This window comes from Malaclemys terrapin, chromosome 1 (assembly GCF_027887155.1).
Source record: "Malaclemys terrapin pileata isolate rMalTer1 chromosome 1, rMalTer1.hap1, whole genome shotgun sequence".
NCBI classification, from domain to species: Eukaryota; Metazoa; Chordata; order Testudines; family Emydidae; genus Malaclemys; species Malaclemys terrapin.
Window position 1 is genome coordinate 98147768 of NC_071505.1, and position 27649 is coordinate 98175416.

Here is a 27649-nt window from a genome sequence, read left to right on the forward strand (position 1 = left end):
AGCTATCAGTTTGTAATGGCACCTGGCAGATTTAGAGTTCAAAATAAACCTTTAACTGCATCCAAAAGCATGCTAGAAGATACAGCTGTTCTCCAAAGTCTGAAGTAGCAGTGGTCTGATGGAATAAGGAATTAGGCACCTACTTTCTATGTCAAATGATCTTCAAAGACTGGCAACCCGAGGTGGTGTAGTCTACCCTCCCAGATTGGCCAGGAGTTTCCCGGAATCGGCCTCGATCTCCCAGTGGGTATTGAAAGCAATCTGGGAGATTTTAATAGGCCACTAAAAGTCCGGTTGGTGGCACAGCGGGGCTAAGGCAGGCTCCCTATCTGCCCTGCTCCATATGGCTCCTGGAAGCAACCAGCACATCCCTCTGGCTCCTAGGCACAGAGGTGGCCAGAGGGGTTTCTGAGTGCTGCTCCTGCCCCATGCACTGACTCCAAAACTCCCATTGGCTGAGCTTCCCGGCCAATGGGAGCTGCGGGGGCAGTACCTGCAGGCAGGGGCAGTGCACAGAGCCGCCCCTAAGCCTGACCAAACGCTTCTGGGAGCCACCTGGGTGCTGCCCAGCCGCAGCCCGCACCCCAACTCCTTGCCCCAGCCCTGAGCCACCTCCCGCACCCAAACTCCCTCTCAAAGCCCACATCCCGCACACCCTCCTGCACCCCAACTCCCTGTCCCAGGCTCAGCGCAGAGCCCCCTCCCACACTCTAAACCCCTCAGCCCCACCCCTTGCACTCCCTCTTGAACCCCGACCCCCTGCCTCAGCCCAATGAAAAACGGGGCCGGGGGGGAGGGAGAGATGTAGTGAGCAGGGGGCCGGGCCTCAGAGAAAGTGAGGGTCAAGGCTGTCTGGGTTTGTGTGATTAGACAGTTGACAATCTTACACAACAACAACAATCTAGACGTCGTGAACTCCACATCAGACAAAAATGGAACCAATCATCTAGCCCAGTGGTTCTCAAACTGTGGGTCGGGACCCCAAAGCGGGTCACAACTCCGTTTTAATGGGGTTGCCAGAGCTGGCATTAGACTTGCTGGGGCCTGGGGCCAAAGCCCCACCGCCCCAGGGCCAAATCCCAAGCCCGAGGGCTTCATCCCTGGATGGCAAATCTCAGGTTACAGCTTCCCCCTGCCTGGGGCTGAAGCCCTTGGGCTTCAACTTTGCTCTCCCCCCCCCCCCCCCACCCCCTAAGGCAGAAGGACTCAGGCTTTGGCTTCCCCCCCCGCCCCCACGAGGCAGCAGGGTTCAGGCTTCAGTCCCCACTCCTGGGGTTGTGTAGTAATTTTTGTTGCCAGAAGGGGGTCACGGTGCAATGAAGTTTCAGAACAACTGATCTAGCCCAACAAGTGAAAAACTACACTTCTGGCTCTCATGCTACTAGGGAATCCAAAAATATCCCCAAACCCCTTGACTTCACATAGGCATACCCCTGTGGTAATGGAAGCAGACATGCCCTTTGCCACCACTCACTACATGCTTCTTGCCAGCATCTTCAGCTCAGCCTTTTCTGAACTGAGCTTCAGCAGGCTTTCTTGCACACTCATGCCCTTACCTTGGCCAGGTACACAAGCAAATTAAATAAGCTATGCCTCCTGAATTTTATGAAAGAGACAGAGCTCCTTGTTCACATACTGACAGCAGTCACAGACCACTTGGTCTCCACATCACCTAGTGGGGCCTCACATATACACCAAGCAGGATGAGTAACAAGAGAACCCTATCCAAGAGTGTCCTTCAGGTGGATGAGAAGTTACCCAACATCATATTCCAGGAGAAAGGAATGGAATGACTCAAGCGCAATCCCATGCACTCCCTCACCAACTCTGCAGTCATATTATCAAAACCTTGCAGTCACTGGTACTATAGGCTGATGGCAAAGCTAAAAAAATCATTATGGTACTCTTATTTCTGAACATGGCTGTTATTTTGTGAGGCATAAATAATGAGGACATTACAGGGAAGGTTAAAAGTCATACAGAATTCATACAGCGCATGGTGATTTATAGCCTAGGCAAGGTGATGAGACATTCAGGTCAGAGTATTTTACATTAGGATAATGCTTAAAGGTCCCAATCAAGATCAGGGCCCCTTCATGCTAGACACTGAATAAACATGGCATACCCTAAGGAATGACAAATGGGGGGGGGGGGGGGGGACAAGAAGCTATCAATCACCATACACTTGTAAATATTAACCTGCCCTGAAATCGCCTCATTACTGATCCCTCACAAAATAAAATCCCCACTCACAAATAAGAATACCATGATTTTTTTCAGCTCTGCCATCAGCCTGTGGTACCAGTAACTACATGGTTTTGATTGGAGTGGGGAGAGAGGGTAATAAAGATCTTGTGGTTGATTTGATTTCTTACATGGGTGTCATATAGATACACACATACATACACACATACTTGGAAAACAAGAGAGAGTGTGTATGAGCGTGTGTAAGTCACATAAGCATTGTGTAATTAAATATCCTCCCATGTGGAACTAAGCGGTATTTGTGGTAGAGAAGGTGGAAGGCACATGGAATGAGAAATCAGAGCAGTAGAGACTGGGTGAAGAAGCAAAGGGGGTTATTTAAGGGAGGTGTATTTGGGGATCACTTAAGAAAGATAACCAGTGTTTGTTAATTTGTGGAAATTTACGAGGTTAAAAAAAAAAAGGGGGGGGTTGGGGGGGTTAGAGGCAGTAACTAGGAGCATTCCAGCAAAGAACAATGATTACGGGAGGAAACAATGGGACTATACTAAGGAATCTGAGGCAGGAACAGGGGTGCACAAGGGAAGGGGGAATCAGGAAGCGGGGGTTAAAAGTGGCGCAGGAGTAAGGAGGGGGTTTTCAGAGATAACAGGTGTCCGTGACCAATGGCGGGGCGTCACTTGGAGTCACGAAGCGGGCAGTTCAGGGAGTAACGGGGGCCGCGGGGGGTTATGCGGTGCATGGAGAGCAGTCCCGCGTGGCGGGGTCAGTGGGAGAGTTTTACGAGGGTAAATCTGAGGGGGGTGGCTGGCGAGGGTTATGGCGGGGCGGGGGGGGGGTAAGTGCGGTTATAACACGGGGCGGCGAGGGAAGCGGGCGGGTCAGGGCAGAGGAGGCTACTGGCAGCGCTGTGCCCGAGGAGCTGGAAGGGGGATGACAGTTACACTGGGTCGCGGGGGGGTGTTACGGGGGGGGGCGGTATACCGAGGGCCGGGGCTGTGGCGACGGTGGGTTATATCGAGGCCTGGGAGGGGGGCTGCCCGGTGGGGGGGGGGGGCGTTACCTTCTCGTTGTACCGGCCCAGGACCCGCTCGAGGCCCTCGGCCCCGCCGCGCCCCCTCACGGCCTCCAGCGCCGTCTCCAACTCCATGCCTGCGGGGCGCTCCCGAGCCGCGGGCACCGCAGCCGCAGCTCCTCCGCCAGCGGCAGCCAACACCCACCCAGCTGCTCCCCGACCTTCCACCCTTCACCGCCAATGACGCCACGTTCGCCCTGGAAACCAACGGCCTGACCCCGCCCTGCCCCATCTGGGTAGGCGGGGCGAAGAGGCGAAGGGAGAGTTCGGTCGCTATTGGCTAGAGCGGGCCGGGGCAGGCGGGCTCTTGCCCATTTAGTCGTTCCTATTGGCTGCGCTGTATTTCCCTCCGCAGTTCGGGGCAGAAGCCCCAGATGCCCCCTCAGGCAAGGCTGAGGCTGGCAGAGACTGCATTTCCCAGCGTACAGTGCGTCAGCAAAACGGCCATGCATGGCGGGACCTGCCGCCTATTCGTGATGTGTTGTATGCTGGGAGTTGTAGTCCGTACGGGCAATGCCTGTGGAGGTATTAGCGGGGGCCGGAAGGCGGAGAAACTTTAATTATCACAGTCTCCACTGGAGCATTGATGTGCTGTGTGTGTGTGTGAATGTGTGTGCTTTGTCCCCCACTCCTTCGTGCCTCAGTTTCCCCAGCTGCCCGATAGCCATCGTGGTGACTAATACAACGACAGGTTTCAGAGTAGCAGCCGTGTTAGTCTGTATCCGCAAAAAGAAGAACAGGAGTACTTGTGGCACCTTAGAGACTAACAAATGTATTAGCGCATAAGCTTTCGTGGACTACAGCCCACTTCTTCGGATGCATATGCATATGCATCCGAAGAAGTGGGCTGTAGTCCACGAAAGCTTATGCATCCGAAGAAGTGGGCTGTAGTCCACGAAAGCTTATGCTCTAATACATTTGTTAGTCTCTAAGGTGCCACAAGTACTCCTGTTCTTCTTAATACAACGAATAACAACATGCAGGGCTGGCTCCAGGCACCAGCTTGTCAAGCAGGTGCTTGGGGCGGCCACTCTGGAGAGGGGCGGCACATCCAACTATTCGGCAGCAATTCAGCAGACGGTCCCTCCCTCCCGCTTGGAGCGAAGGACCTTCCGCCGAATTGCCGCCACAGATTGCGATCGCATTTTTTTTTTATTTTGGCTGCTTGGGGCGGCCAAAACCCTGGAACCGGCCCTGACAACATGCGTTCGGCTCCGGCCGCAGGCTCTGTACCATTTATGTCCTTTTGCAGGAGGCTGCAAATACAGGTCCCACTAGGGGGGTTACCACTTGGGCAAGTATGCACACCGCACAATTGGACAGAGTCTTTGAATTCTGTGGCGCACTCTACACCAGTGGCTCTCAACCTTTCCAGACTACTGTACCCCTTTCAGGAGTCTGATGTGTTCTGCATACCCTAAAGTTACACCTCACTTAAGAACTACTTGCTTACAAAATCAGACATAAAAACACGAAAGTGTCACAGCACACTATTACTGAAAAATTGCATACTTTCTCATTTTTTACCATAGAATTATAAAATAAATCAATTGGAATGTAAATATTGTACTTACATTTCAGTGTATAGTACATAGAGCAGTATAAACAAGTCATCGTCTGTATGAAATTTTAGTATGTACTGACTTCACAAGTGCTTTTTATGTAGCCTGTTGTAAAACTAGGCAAATATCTAAATGAGTTCATGTACCCTCTGGAAGGCCTCTGCGTATTCCTAGGGGTACACATACCCCTGGTTGAGAACCACAGCTCTACAGTAAGAAAACAAAGCAGTGTCACTGTCAGTGAATGATAAGCCTGATACCCGTGGTGTTACCATCTCTTGTGACGATCAAGAATTCAATATAGTTGGTGTTTTTTCCTCAAGTCCCACCTCCTGGACTGATATTATTACGTGAGAATCTTAGCTTCCATTTAGAAACAAAAATTACACTCTCCTTCTCAAGTGACAACACGGTTGGCTCTCCAAAATTGCCTATGCACAGTAAATCCTTTTGCAGATAGATTAATGATGTGAGTTTATAATGGCCTGACTAGCATTAGTGTCCATGGAATGGTAGCATGTCACAACCAGCAGCTCCCTCCTCCACTCCCCTGCCCACTATTTCACGTGCTGCATTAAAAGAGCAAGAGGTCAATCTGATATCAACAAGAGTTATGGGTGCACATAAAATGCAGGATGAGCTCTCAAAACATAAGGGTAGAGATCTTGTGTTCCTATATTTTTTTGTGAAGCATTATACACATCTATAGGTTTACAGCAATAAAAAAACACTTAAAACTTGAACAGTATTTTACCTATTCAGAACATTTTATAAAATGCACTGTCCAGATTTCAGAAAATTGCCTATTTTGAAATCAACAATAAAAAATTGCTTCAGAGGGGTCTGCTACTTATCTCCCTCAGGAGGAATTTACTTATTCAACACAGACCCCTTTCCTGACTCCCAGGAGTGCTCTCTCACTTAGAAAGCTTGAAGAATACTTATCTCTTGCTCTCAAATATTTGATTGCATAGCTGAATATATCCTGAGGCCAGGGCATTAGCAATTACTAATGGACCGCCAAATAGAAACACTCCTGAACATCTTGTGCATGTGTGTATGAGTAATCCAGATCCAAATCTGGATCTGAATTTTCTGATTAGGGCCTCAATCCATAGTGGACTGAACTGGAACCCAAAATCAGAACATCATCCAACCTTTGGGACATAGAGGAACAAAATCCAAGCCTAAACACTAATCTGATTTTTTTTTTTTTTTACTCAAACATATCATTATAGTACCTTCTGAAAGAAATGAAGCAAAAATAATCCTATGGTAGTTTTTTTTAATCTACATACCATATAATAAAGTACAAACCTGCCCAGACCTCTCTCTCTCCAAAATAATAAAACGAATTATTGACATACCTTTTTATTAAAACCTAAAAGATAGACTCTAGAAAACAGTCACTGGCACTTTGAAGGCACATTGTCATTTATCATCTGTGCATTTGAGTTTACACCTTAGGTAGCATATGAAAGATTAGGATTTCAATGAAAGGCGAACAGAATAAATTGCATCTTCCCCCAAAGAGCTGCCAGACCTTTTCAGAGGGCGCATTCCATGAGCTCTTCCCGTGTTTGTCACTTTATCTAAACCTTCCAGAGCAGTGTCTGCCCCTGAATTTCATGGGTTTCAGGGTCAGTCACAACAGAATTGTGAGGCTGGGGAGGTCAGAGGCCATTTTTGTCAAAGGGCAGTGACCCTAGCAGCAAGAGATAGCCTGACAAAAAATTGGATTCATTCTAGTGAAAGTAGTTCTCACTGCTCTTCCCCCGCTGAGTCTTTTTTCTACCTGGTAATGAAAATCCTGCAAAGTTGTAGTGGGGTTTCACTCCAGAATGACAAAATCACCATATTGAAAATGCATTTGTAGTGGTCTCAGGGGGAAAAAAGCACAGTGGACTTCCCCAGAGACATTTGTATAGTTGCACTTTACTTAAAATTTGTGGCTACCAAATCACAACAGTTTTAGTGCCATGGTCAAGGAGCTCAGGTGGGCAGGCAGGGGTGGTCACTGAGTCGTCTAAACATCTGCTCTGTAATAATTCCTAGAATTACAGGTTCAAATCCCTATAGAAACAATTCTGCCTTTCATCCTTCTAAATGAGACAAAATGAGTGTGTGTGTTCTGGGGGAGACCTTCGAAACTAAGGTCCTATCTAATCTGTGTAGTCATTAAAGATCCTGGGGCTCTTTTCATAAGAGCAGATGTTTGCTGTGGTGTCTTTGACCAAAAGTCCCTCTCCCCAACACTGATGTGCTATATGCTGGCTGGCTGCAGTCCTCCATCCCAGAGATGGTTGCATTAGGGTTACCATATTTAAAAAATAAAAAAAGAGGACACTCCACGGGTCCTAGCCCTGCCCCTTTCCACACCCCGGCCCCGCCCCTTTCCCAACCCCAGCCCCGCCCCAACTCCGCCCTTTCCCCGCCCCTTCCCCAAAGTCTCCGCCCTAACTCCCCCTTCTCCCTCCCAGCCACGTGAAAAGGACTGCCTGAGCGCTACCGGCTTTATGGTTTGCTGGGCAGCCTCTAGACCCTGCGTCCCCGGCCGGCGCTTCCCCAGCGCAGCTGGAGCCCGGGAGGGGAAGCACCCAGCCAGGGGCGCAGGGTCTGGAGGCTGCCCGGCAAACCATGAAGCCGGTAGCACTCGGGCTTCGGGCAGCCCCTATGCCTCCGGACCCTACCCCCCCGGTCAGGCACTTCTCCTCCCCGGCTCCAGCTGCTCTGCTCCTCCCCGGACTCAGACTTCGGCTCTGTTTAAGAGCCAAGCTGCCCGAGCCAGCGCTACCGGCTTCGGGCAGCCCCCTTGACTCCGGACCCCAGCCGCCAGCTGGGCACTTCTTCTCCCCGGCTCCAGCTGCTCTGCTCCGGCGGCGCAGGGTCCGGAGGCACGGGGGCTGCCCGAAGCCGGTAGCGCTGGCTCGGGCAGCTTGGCTCTTAAACAGAGCTGAAGTCTGAGTCAGGGGAGGAGCAGAGCAGCTGGAGCCCGGGAGAGGAAGTACCCGGCCGGTATTTTTCCCGGACATGTTCGGCTTTTTGGCAATTCCCCCCGGACGGCGGTTTGATTGCCGAAAAGCCGGACATGTCCGGGAAAAACCGGACGTAGGGTAACCCTACTTGCATTTCAGTGGTACTATATATGATTTCTATCTCTCCACCCACATAGGTTTTCATATGGCTCCCATCATCATGGTATCTGAGCACATCACCCAAATTCTAAAATGTGTGTGTACACATAAAGATATATTTCTGTTTCACTTCCTTCCAGTCAGCAGGGATTAGGCTTTGTTTATTAATTTTAACCTGCTGTTTTTGTGGAAAGGCAAATAAGTGGATTTTGTACTTTGCTTAGAAGCTGAGGTTCAGATCAGATCTCGTCCAAGAGTCCACTCCAGATTCTAGCGCTAGCGGCGGAGAAAGCTCTATTCTGCCCACATGAGCCTCACTCTTAAGGCAGACTGTTTTGGTGATATGCAGTTGTTGTGCCAGGTCAGAATCAGCAGTCCATTGGGTAACTTAGGCACTTCTCTGTAAGGGACATTGAAAAGACCAAAACCTTGAATTTGACAAAGTATTTCATGGAGGGTCAGTGAACAGAATGGATCACAGGTGGGCCCTGCTTGGCTAAGCAGATGGGCTGCTTGCTGTTCAATGATTTGAGAGCTTTTAGGAGAAAAGGCAAATTTTATTTCTCTGGCAGCATTTGCTTTCCCTATGAGTTGCATTGATTGCGGTCTGGCTGTAGGTACATATTTCTATGCATTTTATATTTAACAATTTCAATGCCTTGATTAAACAAACACAGAAAGAACACCGAAATCAGGACCTTGATCCAAACCAAATACTTCAAAACTGTAGCTACTAAAGCTTAGCTACTTATAAACTTCACCATACATTTTAACTATGTGATATTTTGACATTTTTTATAGATACCTTGAATTACAACAAAGGAGGATTTGATACATTGAGCCTGATTCTCAGTTGCCCTGCACCATTTGTAGTCATTTACACCAGTGCAAAATGACGGTATTGTTTTACACTCAATCTACAATGTGATCTGGTAGAATTTTGCCTCCGCTTTTCTCTTGGTGTAACCACACAATGGAGAACCAGAGCCAGATTTTTAAAGATATTTAGGCACTTAAAGATGCAGATGGGCACCCAGCGGGATTTTCAAAAGTGCTGGTGTTATTGAAAATTTCACTAGGTGCCTATCTGCAGCCTTAAGTGCCTAAATACCCTTAACAATCTAGCTGACAGGCTCATTATTTGTAATTAGCAAAAACTCATTTCATGCAAATTTTCAACTCAATTCTACAGTCAATGTGTACCCCTGTCAAAGGGTTGGCCACCTCCCAAGTGCCCCCCTCGTGGCCTGAGATGGCTCTATGGAGGCCTGCCTCACTTTCCTCTTCATTCAGGGCCTTTTATAAAGTCCACACTGTCCAGATATTCAAAACATTCCTCTTCTGGGGTCCCATTTATTAAGTCCTGCACAAAATCTTTCATAGCCGAACTCAAACCTGCAAAGATTTCATCCCAGTTTCAGCTTGGCCCTGCCCTTGGTCACTGAGGGTCTGACTTCTCTTTAAAGTTAATTTCTTTTGCTCTTGTCCAAAGCTGGGCATAGCCCCCCCTGTCTGAGTGTCTATCTCCCTTTCAGAGTTCAAACGCTCCATCGTTCCAGTTTCAAGCTGGGAACAGCCCCTCCTCCCTGAGGGTCTGTCTTCCTGCTTTCCCAGTACCGCTTGCCTAGAGTTTGGCCTTCTCCACAGGCCTTTCCCCTGCACACACAGAGCCCTGCAGGAGCCATTTTATTCCCTGCAGTATTCATAGGCATATGCCAACAACCATCACCCACTGTCTCCCACTTTATAAGGCCCAGGTGCTTTCCCTTGTGCCCAGTTGATCCTGCTCCCTCTGAAAGGGGCCAGTCACCCTGTAATAACCCCATTGACCTAAACAGGACATTGGGTGTGCATGGATTGAACATTTGGCCCCTTTATTCACTGTTCTAAGAAAACAAAGGCTTTGTTTTTCCAGCACTATTTGACATCGGCCTTGTTATAAAAGTAATATTTATATAGAGACAAATCTTGCTTTCCTCCAATGCAATTACTTGCTTCCCTTCCATCAGTACGATTACTTGAGTGAACTATGTCACCAGATTTTGGCTTGTATATGGCTCCAATCCAGCAATGCATTAAGCACATTTGTAACTTTAAGCAACCCAGCAATCTCATTTAAGACAATAAGACTATTTAGGAGCTTAAAGTTTCACACATTCTTAAGTGCTTTGCTGGATAAGGGCATACTCCACCACATTTAAGATTTGTTTAAAGAGTTGTCAGCCTGTGAAGGTCACGGTGTACAAATAAATTAAAATAAAATATATTTAGTTTCAAAAACTTTTTTTTATCTGAGTGTGAAAATCCTTCATATATCTTGCACAACTGTACAAATAATATTTATTTCCATTTTAGCCATAAACATGGTTATCATCACACTGGGTGTTATCAAAGATTTTATTTACATAACAATTACTAAAATGCCCGATGTCATATTTCCATTTATTTATTTCTTACCCATAGGGTAATAGGTCCACCATAATTGCTTGGTGCATTTTATAATACAGAAGAAAAACCTATGTTAATAAATTCTAACAAAAACTCACAAATACCTACAAATCTCACAGAAAATGTCTACTAAAAATTCTCCCAAAAATACAATACATTTTCCCACACATACACATTACAGAATAAGTTCAAAGGCACAGCTTTGAATTATTATTTTTTTGTAGACGCATATTGAGTTGTCATCTTGTGAAGGAATCAGAAGAGCAGTTTTCATACCTGTCGATAGGTAATGAAATGAATAATTTGTTTTGTATTGTCACTTTTACATAATTGCTTAGTATCATCGTATTTAACATATGTGGCTCTGAATCCAACACCTTACTAGTCGCAAAATCCCTTCTTAACCGTGATGTTACTGACCAGAGCTGTTGCATTTAACCAGATTGTGCAAACTTAATACAAATACATATATAATAAGAACCACAGTCAACTTAAGGCAGTGTATCATTCAATGCTACATGTCTTTCTTTTGTAAGGATAACACTTATTTGATCAACGGAAAGGTGCATCAATATACAAAATTATGTGTAAACTGAAGCCTATAACAACACATACCATTTAAGGAGCCTAAAAAAGGAATTTATGACAACAAGTAATGACTTGACAGAATGTCTCTAAAGAACCCAATAGAGGTGCCAGAGCTTTGTTATGGTCAACTTTTTGTCTTTATCTCAAATTATAAATAGATTTATCTATAACATCTTTCCTTAAAGACTAATTAACATTTGTCAATGGGGTGGGGGGGGGGGGGGAGGAATGGCTCAGTGAAAGTGACATCATAACAGGGCCAGACCACACGACAGAAGAAAAAAAAGGCACAGCTTGGCCAATATAATGCTCTATAGTAACAGTTAAATCTTGTTACAGAAACACTCCGTCACACTGGTCTGAAGTATGTCCAGATTATGAACTAAAATTATCTGTCCAGGATCGATTCTATCTTCAAGTCCGTTAACGAATGTTCAGATAAAGTCCCATGTAATAGCCAGATATAAAGTTTTTCTGTCTTTATTAAATATAGGGGCTCATGCCATACCAGACATTTTCACTTAGCCCATCCTGTAGTGGCTTCTCCATTGATGTAGGCAAAGCCAGGAAAGTGTTGCATGTGCTCATATTCAGAATTCCTGCGTGTTGTCAAGGGCGTGTACATGTCACTAGAGTTTCCATATCTTGTGGAGTGCATGGATGGACTTGTGTAGCACGTGTTTGCTGATGGGACTTCCGGCCAGCGAGGAGTTACAGGGGCTGGATGCAGTCTTGGTGTACTGCTCATCAAACAGGGCTCCATCCTGGATGTCGGGCTGTTAAAAGGGTACTGAGAAATAAAAACACATTTTAAAAATGTTAAACACACACATTAAAAAAAAGTTAGAACAGGCAATAGCATACATGTTGCCTTTGTAGTAAGAACTATTCTTAAGGAGCTGTAAAGGTCATCAGTAAATTCATAATGGTAAATATTCTTAGCAATACATTTTCTTTTTTATATATATATAACATTTATAGTGTGCCACATGAGATGTTCTACAGACTGTTAACTGAGAGCTAAAGAAAAACAAATGTTGAAACATCAGATTTTAAAGGGCCTAATTCTTCATTGCCCTACACCTTGTGTGGTCATTTACAGCAAGGCAAAGTGAGTGTTATACTCTACCCTTCTGATTCAACTACACTAGGTGCAGGGCATTGGAGATCAGGCTCAAAGACAGGAAGTGATTAGATGGAGGAGCTTAGATGGAAGAGAATGGGGAACAGATTGCCCAGCAATGCATGTTTTAATTATACCAAGGCTGAGGTTTGAAGAGGTCAGTAACTTTCATAATGGGAAATTATAAATAAAAGTCTGTCCCCCACTTGGTTCTGGTAGATGTATAACAACATTTGACAGACTGGGCATGAAAGTGGAAGAGGAATACAAAATGGTGGTGAATCATGTGGTGGGGACAGAAAGGAACTCATGAGTGGAGGAGTGGAGCAAGTAGGTGGGCAGCAGGTGGACAGAAAGACAGAGAGGGACGATAGTACCACTTGTGGGAGGCCATTGTGAATTTTAAAGAGAATGAAGGAAATTGTAATTAATTAGTTTCAGAGATGAAGAGGAAGCCAATGAAGGGGATAGAAAATGAGAGACTATGATACTATTTCCTGGAGAAAAGGGAGCATAAGTATTATTAATCCAAAATAGCCTATAGATTATGGAGAGTGGTGCGTTGTATGGTGATGGAAGATGGGGAAAACTATTTGGAAGATGAGTAGGTATTGCTGAAAAGAAGGAAAAATTTAAATGCAGGATTACCATTGATAGCCAAACCCCCTCCATATTTAGAGGCAAGGAGTTTTTCTATTGTAAATGGGGGATAGACTCACTGAGTGGAGAGAAACTATAGTTTAATGATCAGGTCTAAGCCACCTGAGGGATCTCAAAGTCATCATCCAGAAGGAGGTAAGGATTGCATAGTAACAGATCTGATGTTCTGGAGAGAGTCAGGTGGTGGTTTAGTGCCACATGCATTGTCTTGACGAGATAGGGATAGTGCAGAGGAGGACTAGTAGAGGGGCAGACTCCTAAGGCAGCAGCATAGGTTGGTGAGGAAGATGAAGACCAAGCAGAAAGTAGATGAACTTGCTTTGTGATGGAGGTCAACATTTGGGACTGGAGGCCTTGGAAGAAGGGAGATTTAGTTGTTTTAATGGAAAGCAAAACTAGTGGAAAAAAGGGAAAGAACAGAGAGGGTATTATGGATAAGAACTGGTACTAAATACAAAAGAATATGGGAATAGACATACCAGGGTAGGCAGCAAAAAAATGGACAGTGATAAGTGAAGTCTTGAGATAAAGAAAGAGGAAAAATAGTAGGAAGTTACACAGGGAGATGAGAGGTTTCTCAGCCTTAACCAGAGCATTTTCTACTCATGAATGCTATGCCATTACTCAGCAATGACAGCCAAAGCCATAGCAACTCTCTATAAGAGACTCTTACTGAACATTTAAAGTGTTCAAGTTTTATTCACACATATGTTCAGGTAAAGTGCATTTTAAAGTTGCATGTACTAATATTCTCTGAAACTGAATTTAAAAGGCCCTGATCCTGCAAACTGATCTATATGAGTGGACCCTTATGCCCATATGGAGTCCCACTGAAGTCAGTGGGGCTCTGCATAGGGGCAGGGTCATCCCACAGGGGTCAGATAGCAGGATTGGAGCCTAAATTTGCACATGTGAATATTTGCACCAGAAGTGCTTGTCTGGCCTATTCAATCAGGGGACAAACTAAACCATGTGACTTATTTAATCTATCACATCAACAGAGTTTATATTTCAAAGGTTGAGTATTAAATACTAATGTTTGCAATTAATCCACAGAATAAGAAATGGTTTGCGAACAGATCATTAAATTCAAACATCAAATACATTCAGCAAAACAATAACTGTTGCAAGATAGTCCACAAGCAAAAAAATAACCCAAATTTGTCACAATTCGAATCAAGAAACTTATTATCCAATAAACAGCAGGTCTTAAAATGTCATGCTTCCTGCTCATTCTACTGCAGTCCCAAGAGGAAAGATAAAAGGACCTTTAGAAAAAGGCGGTCTGTCCCCTTTAAATGTTTACAAGCCTGTCTCCCAGCCTCTGCAGAGAGGAGCCAAGGTCTGTCCACCTAGAAGGGAACTAACTGGTAAACCCGGAAATCCCTTTCTGTGAAAAACATCACATTTTTTAAAAAAATTATCCCAATCTGAAAATTTTCCACAAACGAGAAATTCCATTTTGGGAGAACTGAAATGGAATTTTTCAGCTTGCCGGCTGCCCACCTGGAAGACTCTTATCCATTTTACTTTCTGCAGGCAGGCAGCTGGAGAGTTCAATTTTCCCTGCCAGAAAAATAATTTTCTTTAGCAAAATGCAAGTTTTCCCACAAAACAATTTGATTTTGCAAAAAGGGCTTTTTCTGTGAGCAAATCATTCAGATGGAAAATTCCTGACTAGCTCTGCTAACTGGAGAGCTTCTACAAAGAGGTGGGATGGTGAGTTATGAAAAAGAATCTTTCTACACTCCGGCTGTCTAAAGGGACAGCTGGAAACAGGAGAACAGAGGATGATATCTGCCTCCTGCTAGGGGGAAGACAGGCTGAAGGCAGGACAGAAGGGAAGAGAGCAGTTTGCCCTCTATAAATGGGAGGCAGCAAACAAGTCATGGTCCCTGTAGCGATATGTGTAATAATTTTGAGTAGGGGTACATTAGGAGGGAAAGAGGGACACTTTTCTGTTGTAAGATGCTTTTTATGGCAGCAATTTGAAGCTAAATCCCGGGAAGACGGATTAGTTAGCAGAGGGCAGGTGAAAAGGTCAAAGATGCATGATGCATTCATTCAACACATGGCTTGTCACTTTATCACATGGCTCTCATCTCCACACATGTAGCATATTATATTTTCCTGTACAATGTTTGACAGGAAAACTCAGTGGTGCTTTGCCATTGACTTCAATGGGGCGTTATTTCATCCTAAAGGCCTTGATTTTCAGAAATGCTGAGTACCTAGAGCTTTCATTGAGGACAATGAGAACTCTAGGTACTCAACACCAATGAAAATCAAGTCTTGAAATTTTACATTAAGGGACTTAAGGCCACAGAGGGAGTCAGTCTCTGAATCAGGCTTAGAATTTAGGACCATCGCAGTCTACTTGAATTGGGTAACTAATCTGGTTGGTGAAGGTTAGAGATTTTTAGAGCAATCTGTCAAAGAAATTATAAATATTTAAGGAAAATCTAAGTAGTTCCAGGTAAAGTTTAATAACTTTTCATATCTTTAAAGTGTTAGGTGAATAACTCTGTGGAAGAGCCTTCTCATTAATATGCTCAAGAACTAAGGCTTCTTGGACCACAAAGGCAATATTTGAAATGGGAAGGTAAAATCCCTCTGAAATTCATTCAGTCAATCATATGGGGATGCTAGGAAATATAGACCACCTCTGCCATATGTCCAGCTGTACAAATGTGCTGCCGTAGAGTACAGTCAAACAATACTTTGTAACTAAGGCCCTTCGTTTTCAGTTTCTATTTTGTTTAAAATTTCCCAGGAATGTCAGTGTTTATTACAAAAATTTAAAAATGGGCAAAAATCAGTGCAAAAGATTAACTTCACAGTTTTCTGGGTAAATATTGAGATTATTATTGGGGGATGTGAGGCTAAAAAAAAGCAACAAATAGAGAAAAGTCAGAGTATTGAAAGTAAAGCAGCTTAATGCAGTAGTTTATTTGATGAACTGTACATTAACAGTATATACCCATATGCACGTGCATGCATATATGTGTGTGTCTTCCACTGCATTGCCTTACTTTAACAGACAGCCTCTCATTCACCCCAGACTAATCTATTATTAAAATAAACACATCTACCTAATGTAATATAACAATCAGTATTGTCATGTACTTGTGTGGTCCAAAATTTGAATGAAAATAGAATAGCTTTTGTAAAGCCTGGGAATTTTTCAGTAAAAATCAGTAAAAAATTAAAACAAAGGGCCTTATCTGTAGCCCAGTGTCCAATTTAACCTGTTGGCTAGACCTGTTCAGAGGAGGTCATTAAATCAACCGCAATGTCCCACTCTACAGTGGCCAAAGCTGTGAGCTGTTCTCCTTCCTAGCCTCAGAAGCCCCTGAGGAGCAATGTTCACAAATTGTCCTGTTACCAGGTGCAAGGATAAGGATGAACCATTTGCAAAAAGGTAAAAGCTTCAGGGATAATTTAAACGAAAAATGTGTACTCTCCAGAGGCCCACAGAGTGAAGGTTGGTCTGAACTGGAGATAAACCGGGAAAATACTAGATTGGCCTAATCAAGATCTCGTCTTATAAACATTGTGATTGATTTATTTCTTAATTCACATTAGAATTTAATGTTAACTTGGAGTTTCATTACATTTGGAGCCAGTGTTCCAGCTTAAAAAAATATTTTCTTCCTGATGTTCTAAACAACTTTCCCTCTTGCTAATCAGACTAGAACATTCTGTTATCCTGACATGCTACAATTTCCTGCTTGAAGCTGTGAGGCAAAGGCTGGGATTCAAAGCCAGGGCTTGACCTCCTTGCATGAACTGAGAATGAGGACTTTACACACTCCAGGAGAAGCTCTCTCTGTGATGTATAGCAGGCTTCTAAAATTTCAACAAGGGAAACCTAATGGTCTCTAGGGAAACTGACTGGTCTCTAGGGAATCCTCATAGGTTCTCCAGGTTATGCCATGTCATTATTATATGAGGGAGTCACACAATGCAGTTCACTTGGCAGGTAGAGTAAATGAACATATCAAAAAGATGCCCTTTTTGGATTTAAGCTTTGGCCTATGGAGCAAACTCCATAATGCATTGAAAGGGAGAGCTAATCTGCCTTCCCACTTTCAGTTAATATGCCACAGTGAGGCTTACCCAAGAGCAAGGGCTAATGACTGAGTATAAGGGGACAGGATACAGTGTGCTGCTTTTCTGTTTAGTCAAATACCTCAGATGCAGCTGTGTTTATGAATGTGTCACGAATATAAAAAGAATAATTGCCTGAAAATAATATGGACTCCAAATATCTACTATTTTACAATAAATTCTGTTATGACTGAATCCAACATGGAAAGTTTTGTAATGGTAGGTCAGCTAATTGCAAATGAGTCAGTGACTTTTTTCCCTACAGTGAAGAGACCATTGAAAGACAATATTTTTAAAGTACCCATTGGCCCCTGCCTGACTATTAACTCAACCAATGAAGCATCTATTCAGCCTTGTTGGAGTGTCCAAAGCATAGCCATCTGCGCGGATGCCTGCCCAGGCTGCCTGAATCACCTTTCACACTTTACATCCGGTTTAATGAAGAGTGCTTAAGCATGCTGAACTCAAAACACTGGGGCCTAGTGATCTTTGCCAGATATAAAGGCGACATTTGTTGGAGGGCTCTTGACAGGAAATTACTATTTTCTGGGTCAACTCACACTTGCTGCTACCACTGCTGTTTAAACTAGACAAGAAACACTAACCCCTTTAAGTTTGGATGACTTTAAGCTGATTATTGTTAAGGCCTTTCCCCAAAAATTTTAAATTAACTCAATTTCTTTTAGTATTATTTTAGAAAATACTATGTTAAGTGTCTTCTCCCACCAATGGAGTCTGAGTTCCTTCAGAGCAAGGCTAAAGAATAATCTCTTTATCCTTACCCTTTAGCAAGCCGGTTGATTATGCAAGGAGGTGAAAGGTGTCTCTGTCCAAATAGCAAAATATTTTCCTTATGAATGCAGCTCTAACTTTATACTGCATTAGCCCACACTTTTGAACAGCATTGGAAGTCATTATTATATACATTATCTTTAGGATTCACAAGTACCTAGTCAAAAGTTATATCTGTATTAAAGAACTGGTTACAAATGAACTTTGTGGAAAGTTGTACAGTAAAATCTCACAAATTTAATAATAAAAGCTATTTATGTATCGGTTGTTTCTTTCTAACCTTTAATTTGACTCTTTTCTGTACAAAGCTAGGTTTGGTGTGTCTTGGCCCCTCACAGATGTAGGGTAAGTGATTTCGGCACTTCTGAAAATGGGACTTAGGGACTTTGAACATTTTTACCGATGCTTATTTTTTAAAATGTAATTTTCTGCTTTCCAATAGAAGTACGTGATTATTTCAGTTGAATACATAACAGTCTGATGGACAGTTATGAAATTATATCTTCTAGAACAATAATTCAAGTTTCTTAAATGGGATTTGGAAAATATTGGTCCTTATTTATTCTTAATGTCATTACTATCTATAAGGAAAAACTGGCTGATTCTAATGGGTGTTACAGTTTCCAGGATTATAAAGTGGTTATTGGGGGATGAGGACATATGGAAAAGGGAAGGCTATTGTGTAAGGATATAGTACACATGGGGTGAGGTTCTCACCCCTTCTCCAGCCCCATTAAGGCAGGCAAAAAGGGCTAGGGTGGTATAAAGGGGCTCTAAAAACACTAGTTCCAGGTGGAGAAGAACTCACCTGGTGCAAGCACCGCAAATAGAGAGGAGTAAGACTGTCTTCCATGGCCTCCCCCACCCCCCCAAACCTGGCCTAGGGACATGTCAGTGGTTGTGAGGGGAATGTCAGAGGCAGGGCTGCTCATGCATTGCTGCAGCCCATAGGGCAGCCCCGCAAAGCTACTGTAACTTAGACAAGACTTCAGGACTAAGTTATGTTGAGGGCCTCTCCAGTCCCTGGAACAGCCCAGTGTCAGCAAAGTGCAAACGAGGCTTATAGCAACCTTAGCCTCTGTCGTCAACCCCAGCGTGCGAGTTCTGTGCTGTGCTTCTTAGAAGTGCAACCCTAAATTTCACACAGGGAGCATAGTAGTATTAGAGTTACCAGGGCTACCAGTATATCCCACACCAAAGTGAGCATTAGCAGGAGCGAAGAGGTTATTTATGAGAAGGTACACAGGTAAACATGCACATGTGCTGTCTAGCAGAAGGTGTGTCCAGTCACATATACCCACAGATATGTGGGTTATAATCCTATTTCATTAGTAGACCTCCAGGCACTTTGCTGCCTACATTAAACTCACGCAATAAACTAAACTACTGCCATACTGGAGTTCCAAAGGAATTGTGGCCTTAAACAGATAATCTCAATAAATACCGCATCTGTAGAGCGCCAGTCATCACTGTGCACTGAACAAAACATGTACTGCCCCAAATTGCTGTCACTGTAAACACAACGTGGAGATCAAAGCCTAGCATTACCACTTGTCCTGAAACTCATGGGACAACATTTTTCATGGTCTGTCTCATGTTCTGAGTGCTGGCATGGCAATGTTTGTGTAATCCACTATTCAATGTGTGTTGTTTTCCCTCTCTGCCTAATCCATGAAGATCTATAGAACATATGACTTTGCTTCAGCTTCTAACTATGAGAAGTAGGCCCCAATTCTGGAACATATTGCTATTCAGTACAACACTTAAACACATGCTTAAGTGCTGTCCTAAATAAGAATGGTCTTAAGCAGTTGCGTAAGTGCTTTTTATGCATCAGGGCCTCAGTCCTTTACCTCTATCTATAGAGGCTTATGCTCTTGGCTCTGGTGGTCCCAGGTTCGAGAGGATTGTCATTATATTTACATGACATTTTCTTTGGACAGTGAAACTAGAGAGGTGAGTTGTGCATTCTGTCTCCAGTCAGAGTCACTTCCTAGTTCTTGTACATTAATGCAATGCTATTGTGTTTGGGTTTCCACATCACATTGGAAAGTTTAAATCAATCAATAAATGTCTGCCTTGGAGATGAACGTATTGTGTCATATGTTCAGTTACTAGAAATTTTAAAATATTAAAAACAAATATGGTTTCATGTTCATGAAAACATAGCTCTTCATATTAAGATAAGTATAGTGAAAGTACTTGGTGTTTTACAAAACAAAAAAATGTTGGGGCCTAAATTACTCAGTGTCCAGTGAAGTAGCAAACAGTTTCTGGAGTCTGAGAAGGGAGAAGATGGGTGTCTAGAAAGAAAGTGGAAGAATATTTTAACTGAATGATACACTCAGTCATAGTCTGCTCAGGGTAAAGTTAATCTATTTCTCATGCCAAAAGTTTTGATCAAAACTCAGCGGACTTTGGTCAACACAGATTGGCTAGGCAGTGACATTATGAATAAAATATACATCTCATCACTGTGCCATGGATTGTTAGTGGAAATGCTCAGAAGTTCTTTGACAAAATTGTTGCCAATAACCTATTAATATGAGGTAACACCAGCAGCATCTGGTTCAGCTAAAACTATGTAGGTGGGTAATTTACGAAGTATAACCTGCAATACACAGGTGTTTATGTATAAACATTACACACTTCGCTAGTTGCAGGAGCCACATATGATCATATGGAGGTCTGCATTATTGCCTAGAAAATGAGATAGTAGTTAGAAAATTCACACAGTAGATCATTTCACATTGATGCACCGTGCTCTGGCTGGTGAGCCAGACCTGGTGTGCTAAATCCGAGCAATTATAAATAGGAAGCAGCTGCTCTGAGAACTATCAGCAGATGCCACCAGAAGGCAAATGATTTAAAAAATATTCAGGCTAAGATTAAGATACATTTAGAGAGATTCTGCATAAAGGACCCAATCTAATTCTAATTTAAGTCAATAAAAAGACCCCCATTGACTTAAGTGGGAATTGGAGCAAGCTGATAGTGCGGAGAGGAGCCAGCAAGAGACTGAAGCCAGCGCAGCAGCTGCAAAAAGCAGTTCAACCAGGAGCCCATAGCTACTGATGATGGCATTAGTAGAACTGCGTGGGAAGCGGTTTTCCTAGCCCATGAATATTTTCAAGATTTTGGAAATGTTTCCTATTCTGCATCGAGATGAAACCGAGACCTTCTAAAGTTATTTGATAAAAAAGAGAGAGAGAGAGAGGTGAGAGACAGACACGACTTGCTCCAAATCAAGCAGATCAGGGACTTGAACTCATGTCTCCCAGGTGCAGGCCTGCTGACAGCAATTCCGGGCCGCGGGGCCCAGGGTGGAAGTGATGAAGCCGTCACTTCTGGGACCAACCCGTTACTTCTGGGAACGACCGCACTGGCCAATTGCGCGGGCCCCCCTAAAGCGCGGGGCCTGCAGCAGTTGCGTACACCTAGGAGACCTGAGGCCTGCCCAGGCGATTTAAAAGGGCCCAGGGCTCCCGGCCGCCACCGCGGTAGTGGTGGCAGCCAGGGGCCCCTGGGCCCTTTTAAATGACCGAGGCCCCTGGACAATTGCCCCCTTTACCCCCCCTGCTCGGCAGGCCTGCCCAGGTGAGTACCCAAACCACCCGGCTATTGGCTCTCTTGGGTGGCTCTCCCTCCCGTCCCCTCCCCGCCCGCCATCCTGGACCTGAGAAACCTTCCCGACAAAGTTTTGTCAAAAGTGTCCCTTTCCTACAAACTATTTTGGTTTTGACAAATTGGCATTTTCCAACAAAAAAAAAACATTTTGTCAAAAAAGTCTCCACCAGCTCTAGTCATCAGATTGCTTTCTGCAGTTTTCCCTCTGAACATTCACTCCACTGTGTTGATTGGCTGTTTGCTTCAATCCCCACTCTTCCTTTGTCTTTCAATCTAACTAATCCCCTCCTAACATAAGCCCATCAAAACGATTTACATAATAAAACAAAAGCAACAAAAATATCCTGGGACTAATGTGATGTTTGCAGCCATCACACTGTTCACTCTGCTTGCATGTTACCCTTTTCCCTGCTCCTTTGTTTGATTTGTTCACTTGGACTAGTGGTTCTCAACCTGCATCCCATGGGCCACTTGTGGCCCAATCAGCACACAGCTGCAGCCCATGTGACATCCTCAGTGCCATACAGGTAGTATATATATTTTTTTGTGGATGCGGCCCACATAACACATAGAGAGCTGCATATGCTGCCCACAACGGTAAATAGGTTGAGAACCACTGACTTAGATGGTAAGCTCTTTGGGGCAGGGACTGTCTCTTATGTTTGTACAGGGCCTAGTGCAACGAGACCCAGTTCTTGATGGGCTCCTAGGCACTACTGTAATAAATATGGTAAGTAGTACACTAAATAATGCTCAACTACACTTTTCTATTTAAACCAAATGTGGACTGTGGAAAAATATTTCTTTCGAAAAGAAAAACACTGGTAAATATATGCCACTTGACAGAAAAGCCCATGCAGACTGATGGAACCAACTTCACCCCGGCATAAATGGGTGCAGCTCCCCTGACTTCAGTGGAATTGTGTCTGCATAGGGCCCTGCAAATTTGGCCCATTTTGTTTTGATTTTGCAAAGTCATGACTTCTGCTCTATGATTCCTTGCAGCAGGTTCCCCTTACAAATGCTTCCACTAGAAAAAAAATGTGGCTTCATAATATCTCTTTTAGCTTTTCAGTGCAGAACACATAATTAAGTTGTTATGCATTAGGGTGACTAATAAAATGACAACATTTATCAGTGCAGAGATTTTACAACATTCCATTAAACTTTAAAAAAAACACCTTGATTTCAGCCAGTGTTAAAACTCTTGGAAGCATTCTTGCATCTTTGGGTGCAGTTTATAGCTCCTTTAAATGTAAAATTAGCACATTAATAGGGTTTTGCTGACTACATTCTGCATTAAAAAAAAATCTCAGTTTACAAGCAGCGTAAGAAAGAACATACTAAATTCAAGCTGAGGTAACTGCTCTGAAGTATGATCAATTAAGACACATCTGCTTGTTCTGTTTTGTTCTAGAATGTTCAAGAGCTGAAGGAGGCAGAAAAGTTATTTGAAACCTGGACTTGAAGAGACAGTCTACTACAGCAACAATGCTTGCAAAAGAAATCTCCCTCAAAATGGTTGCATGATTTTAATTTTTTTTATTTGTATATGTTGCCTTAACCATGAAATTAGTGTGCACTCAATGTAGTTATCTCTATTGTTATTTGCATAACGTATGCTATCTATTTTTGACATTGCAGACTGTCACAAGAGGATAAGAAATTTGAGTAAGGGACAAAATTTCTAAACAAAAGCAACAGCCAAACACTCTATTATATACACAGACACATGTTCTTAGATAATTTCTAAGCCAGTGCATGTGTCCTTAGATCACATATTTAGATTGTTTTTCATGCAATTGTTATTATATATTTTTCTGCAATTAATAACAGTGAGATAGAAAACTGATTTCCAAAAGGTGAAAAGTCTTTGATTTCAAAGGTTTGTTGCAGAATATAAAAAAAATACATACTGTAGTGAAAAACGGATACATACAAACTTGTCTTACACTACTAAACCTAAATATCCCTCATTCGTCTTACTGTAGATATAGCTGTTGTACTAAAGGTTAGAGTTTCTACCCAGCACCTGGCATAATTGTCTGGGCCAGGTGCTTGGAAGATGCATAGGAAATTGTGGGAGGAATCTCTTCACACAGGCCACTGAGTCACGGTCAAGCTGTTAGTAATACCTACCTCTTATGCAGCACTTTTCATTCATATATCTCAGAGTGCTTTACAGAGTATCATTATCCTCATTTTACAGAAGGGGAAACTGGGACACTGAGAGGGGAAGTGATTTGCCCAAGTTGACCCAGCAGGCAAGTGGCAGAGCCAGGAATAGAATCCAGGTTTCCTGTGTCCCAGGCCAATGTTCTATTCATTAGGACATACTGCATCCTCCATGAAAGCTGCTCCAGCCTAACGACTGAGTACACTTCGTGGCCCCTTATGTGTCTCCCTAAATTCGCTATAGATGAAAGATAGGAGGATCCATACAGATGGACACCCCCAATTTTGCCTCCTCCAGAATCCTGCCCCTACCTGCTTCCTGCATGCTCCCAGACACAGAGCCCCCGTACACAGAGCCCCCGTGGAGCTGTGCTCCACACTGTGCATCTGTGTATCCCCCAGAACCTCACTGCTTTGTGGACCCATCCTAATCCTGTTGCCAACGGCTGTGCCTGCACCTCTAAATCCCATGCTGGTTCTGACAGCCAGTTTTATGAACTGAAATAACTAAATAGTGTAGTTAATGTACAGAGGGAGACTTAGAATAGAAAGTGGACTAAGGTTGTGCTTTTCATGCAGTGGAATTCCAAAGTGCTTCACAATGTGTGCAGAAACAAAGTGCAAGCAGTACCCAATCAGTGAAACTCAGCCTGAGTCAGAAGACACAGGGCTTGATTCACCACTCTACTACTTCAGTTTCATGCCAATGTAACTCCATTTAAATTAAATGAAAACTGGAGTAATGCAGTGGTGAGCGAGACCCATAGTTTTTATTTACAATTAAATGACTGACTCAGTCAGATACACATCCTAAATATGAAGTGCATAAAAGCCCAATACATATGTTTGAAACAGCCAACACAAAGGCTGTTATATCATCTCAAGCCATTACTGGGCTCATACAGACAAACAGCTTTAATAAATGGATCAGATTTTAATACTACATCATTGATTAGATAGATAGAGTCCAAATTGTGCTGCAAGTTACAAAAGTTCTTAAAGCAACTTTATGATAAACATGGGATGAAATCCTGCCTCCATGAAGTCAATGGCAAAACTCCCATTCAGTGGGATCAGGATTTCACCCAGCATATTTAATTAGATGCCAATATACGTTTCAGAACTGCAGTAAAATACTGAGCCTCTGTTTTAAGAGTTGAATTTCAAGCACTATTTGTCACAAGTTCAGTCCATCCCCAGCCTCCCCCATCCTAGCATCAGATGAATTATGGCCGCTATTTTAAAACACTTATTTCAAATGAGAAGTCTGTTTCACTTCAGAACAGCTAATGCAAATGTTCAGTTATTTAAACTGATTTTTTAGACTGGTGCTTGGCAAAGAAACGTTTTTTTGTAATCCCATCAATTGCATTTAAGATCCTAGTATTCAAAAACAACTTCACAGATTAAAGTGACTTTTGGCAAAAGAATCTGCAGCCAGGATGAAAATGTTTATGAGGAATTTTAGACCGCTATGGTCTGTAAAAGCTGAGAGTAAAAATCAGGGCATAGCATATAACATCACATATTAAAGATTGTTTAAAATAGCTTGAATGCTGATTACGGATAGTTTAAAATCTTTATTTAATACATTAAATCATGCATTGGCAGTAAGACAACAGACTTACCTGTGAAGAGCTTCTGTGATAAGCTGAGTAATGAAGTGGTCCAGAAATAGTAGTGTCATGTGATAGAGATGGATATTGACTCTGCATTGGATAAGGGTGCTGGTTGCTATAGCTACCATAGTTGTAGCTTCCTGTGTACCTAAAATACATGAACCCCCCCAACACACACATTTAGTACTCATAATAACGGCAATCCAGCTACTAGTTCTGTTGTAGTTTTCTAATGCTACATGCCAGATATATTTGCATTTGTTTCCATAGGAGAGAGATGCTCTGAAGAACAATCTGTATGAAGCTTTACCCCAACTCAGCTCGAAGATGCAGATGTCACTTAATGGAATTATGTGCTCTACACAAATAGCAAATAGAGTGACTCCATGTGTCTGTGTGATCTGTAATCAGTCATTTGTAGTGCTTTCTAAGGGTCCAGTTTGGCCACCTTTACTAGTGTTCCATAGTTCCCTATTCCGAGTGGTGGTTCATGGAGCTACTCACACAATGAAATATTATTCAGCATGAGCCAGAACGGTAGAACTGGGCCCTGAGAGCTAAACTGTTAAATGCAACTACAGCCTTGCACTAGGGCAATGGGTGCTCCCCACTTACGATGGGGTTGATGGAGTAATTTGCTATTTCCCTTTAAGGGGTGCAGCACACTCTTCCTGTGGAGCTGAGCTGAGGGGCAGAGTCATGGCTCTACCTACTCCCCATCTCTCCCTACCCCTTTTTTGGGGACAGCTGTTCCAGCACAGGTGGGGATGGCGGCGGGAGAAGCCCCTGCACTTTTCTGAATGTTTCTGGTTAATCCTTAGGTGGGTCACACAAGAGGGGAAGGGATGGAGACTCTTTACAGTCTCCCTACCTCTGCATGGCCATGTAAATGCTAGATGCTAATCTAGCTCGAAAGTACTAGGCTTTAAAAATGTACACGAGCTAGAAGTGGTACTGATATAGGGATGGGGGGAGGATGAGGCTGATTTACGTTTTATTTTTATTGATTTTTAACATCTTTTAAACAGAGTATTATAAGGTGCACATGGTAGATCTAGAGTCTGGGTACATTTAACTGTCTCCCATTAGTCTTCAATATAGCGCTCTAGGGATACTGCGCTCTAGAGATACTGCGCTATATTGTAAACCAGACAAACAAACAGGTATGTTTATAAATGACAGCAGGACACCCAGTCTGAAAATGATTGCTTTCAAAACCCGGGGCCAGAGGCCCCACTTCATTCAGAAGTGTGAGGTGGAGCAAAGCAAGAGGGAAGAGGATGGACCTCAGTGGGACTCAAGCATGAATAGGGAGGTTTTCCATAAGGGGGACCGGTCCAACTGGGAGGCTCGGTGGGTCCTCCACTCTCTCTTAATTGGAATGGAATAAATGGCCCAAAGAGTCAAAGATGTTAACATGACCCTGTCCCTATACAACATTAAACATGATTCATGGTTTTGAGTACAGACACCTTGCCCTGCTTAGCCCCCTGGAATCAACCACCATTAAAAAGCGTTTTAAACTTTTATTAAAGCTACAGAAAAAGAAGGAAGAACAGTGAAAGCATTTGAAAGGTAATGTATTAAAGGAAGCTTTTCTTCATTCCCTTTAGCTGTAGCGTTTTTAGCAAACCCCAGCCTGACAGTCTTTGAGATGGTATTAAAGATGTAATAACTGGGGGTGGAGGGGGGAGAGAAAAAGATAGTTGAAATGGGTTGAAGTTGCTGTTGTTGTTAAAGTCCAGTTCTGGTCCCTTTCAAAACAAAACAAGAAAAACATACAGGAGGGGAGAGAAAAGCACAATGAAGACATTAAGTGCAGCTTCTGTTTCTGGTGCTAAGTCTTGCTTGTAATCTCACTCCTAAAGAAACCTGGAGCACACAGTCCTATCTACCACTCCCAGACCTGGCAAGCTATCCCAGTGTTGGGCTGTTTAAGGCATTGCTTTTATCTGCCTCTCTGGTCGTGGGCTCGCAGCAGTCTTGTGAAAGATACAATCTTAGTCGGCTAAGCCAGATTCATTTTAGAAGGCAAAAAGAGAAGAAAGAAAAGAAATAAGGTGGGGAAAGGAAAATTATATTCAAGGGAGGGCATGACAGCTACAACCCAGGTCTCACATCCCAACCGGTGTTTGGGATTTAGCCTGGTAGAGGTGATGTCAACCGTGTCCCTCTCTTTGGCTCAATGTGGTCTGGGCATCTGTCAGGGTCAGGTCAATGAAGGCCCAAGGGTGTTAGGGTGGGTTCCGGGAGAAGATTGGGGTGGCAGCCATGATGGTAGAGCTCACTCCTTTCAGTCTACCTGTCTCCAGCCCTCGTGTTTTGATACCCTTCCCCCCTCCAAGTCTCTTTTTAATGACCCAAAGGAGGTGATAGGAATAATACCTCATCCCCTTGTTATTGTGTTTGCTATTTAGGCCTGCTTGCTGACACACCAAATTTGGTCCATTAATTTTCAATTCCATTCTCTTGTTTAGTGGTCATGATTTCAACACCATTCTTGGGTGGTTTCAGTAGACCTTTTGGTCTGG

At 43.5% G+C, this 27649-nt stretch overlaps 2 protein-coding genes across 3 annotated transcripts in view; both read right to left on the reverse strand.

Annotated features, from left to right (window-relative positions):
- Positions 1-3446, reverse strand: part of RIC8B (RIC8 guanine nucleotide exchange factor B) — a 65329-nt gene extending 61883 nt beyond the window's left edge. For both annotated transcript variants that reach the window (XM_054032833.1, XM_054032824.1), the window contains exon 1: positions 3269-3446. In XM_054032833.1, coding sequence (XP_053888808.1) covers positions 3269-3355 — 87 coding nt within the window. In that variant the 5' untranslated portion in view covers positions 3356-3446. The remainder of the gene's footprint in view (positions 1-3268) is intronic.
- A 6796-nt stretch (positions 3447-10242) lies between these two features.
- RFX4 (regulatory factor X4) overlaps positions 10243-27649 on the reverse strand; it is an 84431-nt gene continuing 67024 nt past the window's right edge. The window contains exons 14-15 of the mRNA XM_054016272.1: positions 25128-25266; positions 10243-11802 (exon numbers count right to left, since the gene is read on the reverse strand). Of these exons, the coding sequence (XP_053872247.1) occupies positions 11530-11802; positions 25128-25266 (412 nt within the window). The 3' untranslated portion in view covers positions 10243-11529. The remainder of the gene's footprint in view (positions 11803-25127; positions 25267-27649) is intronic.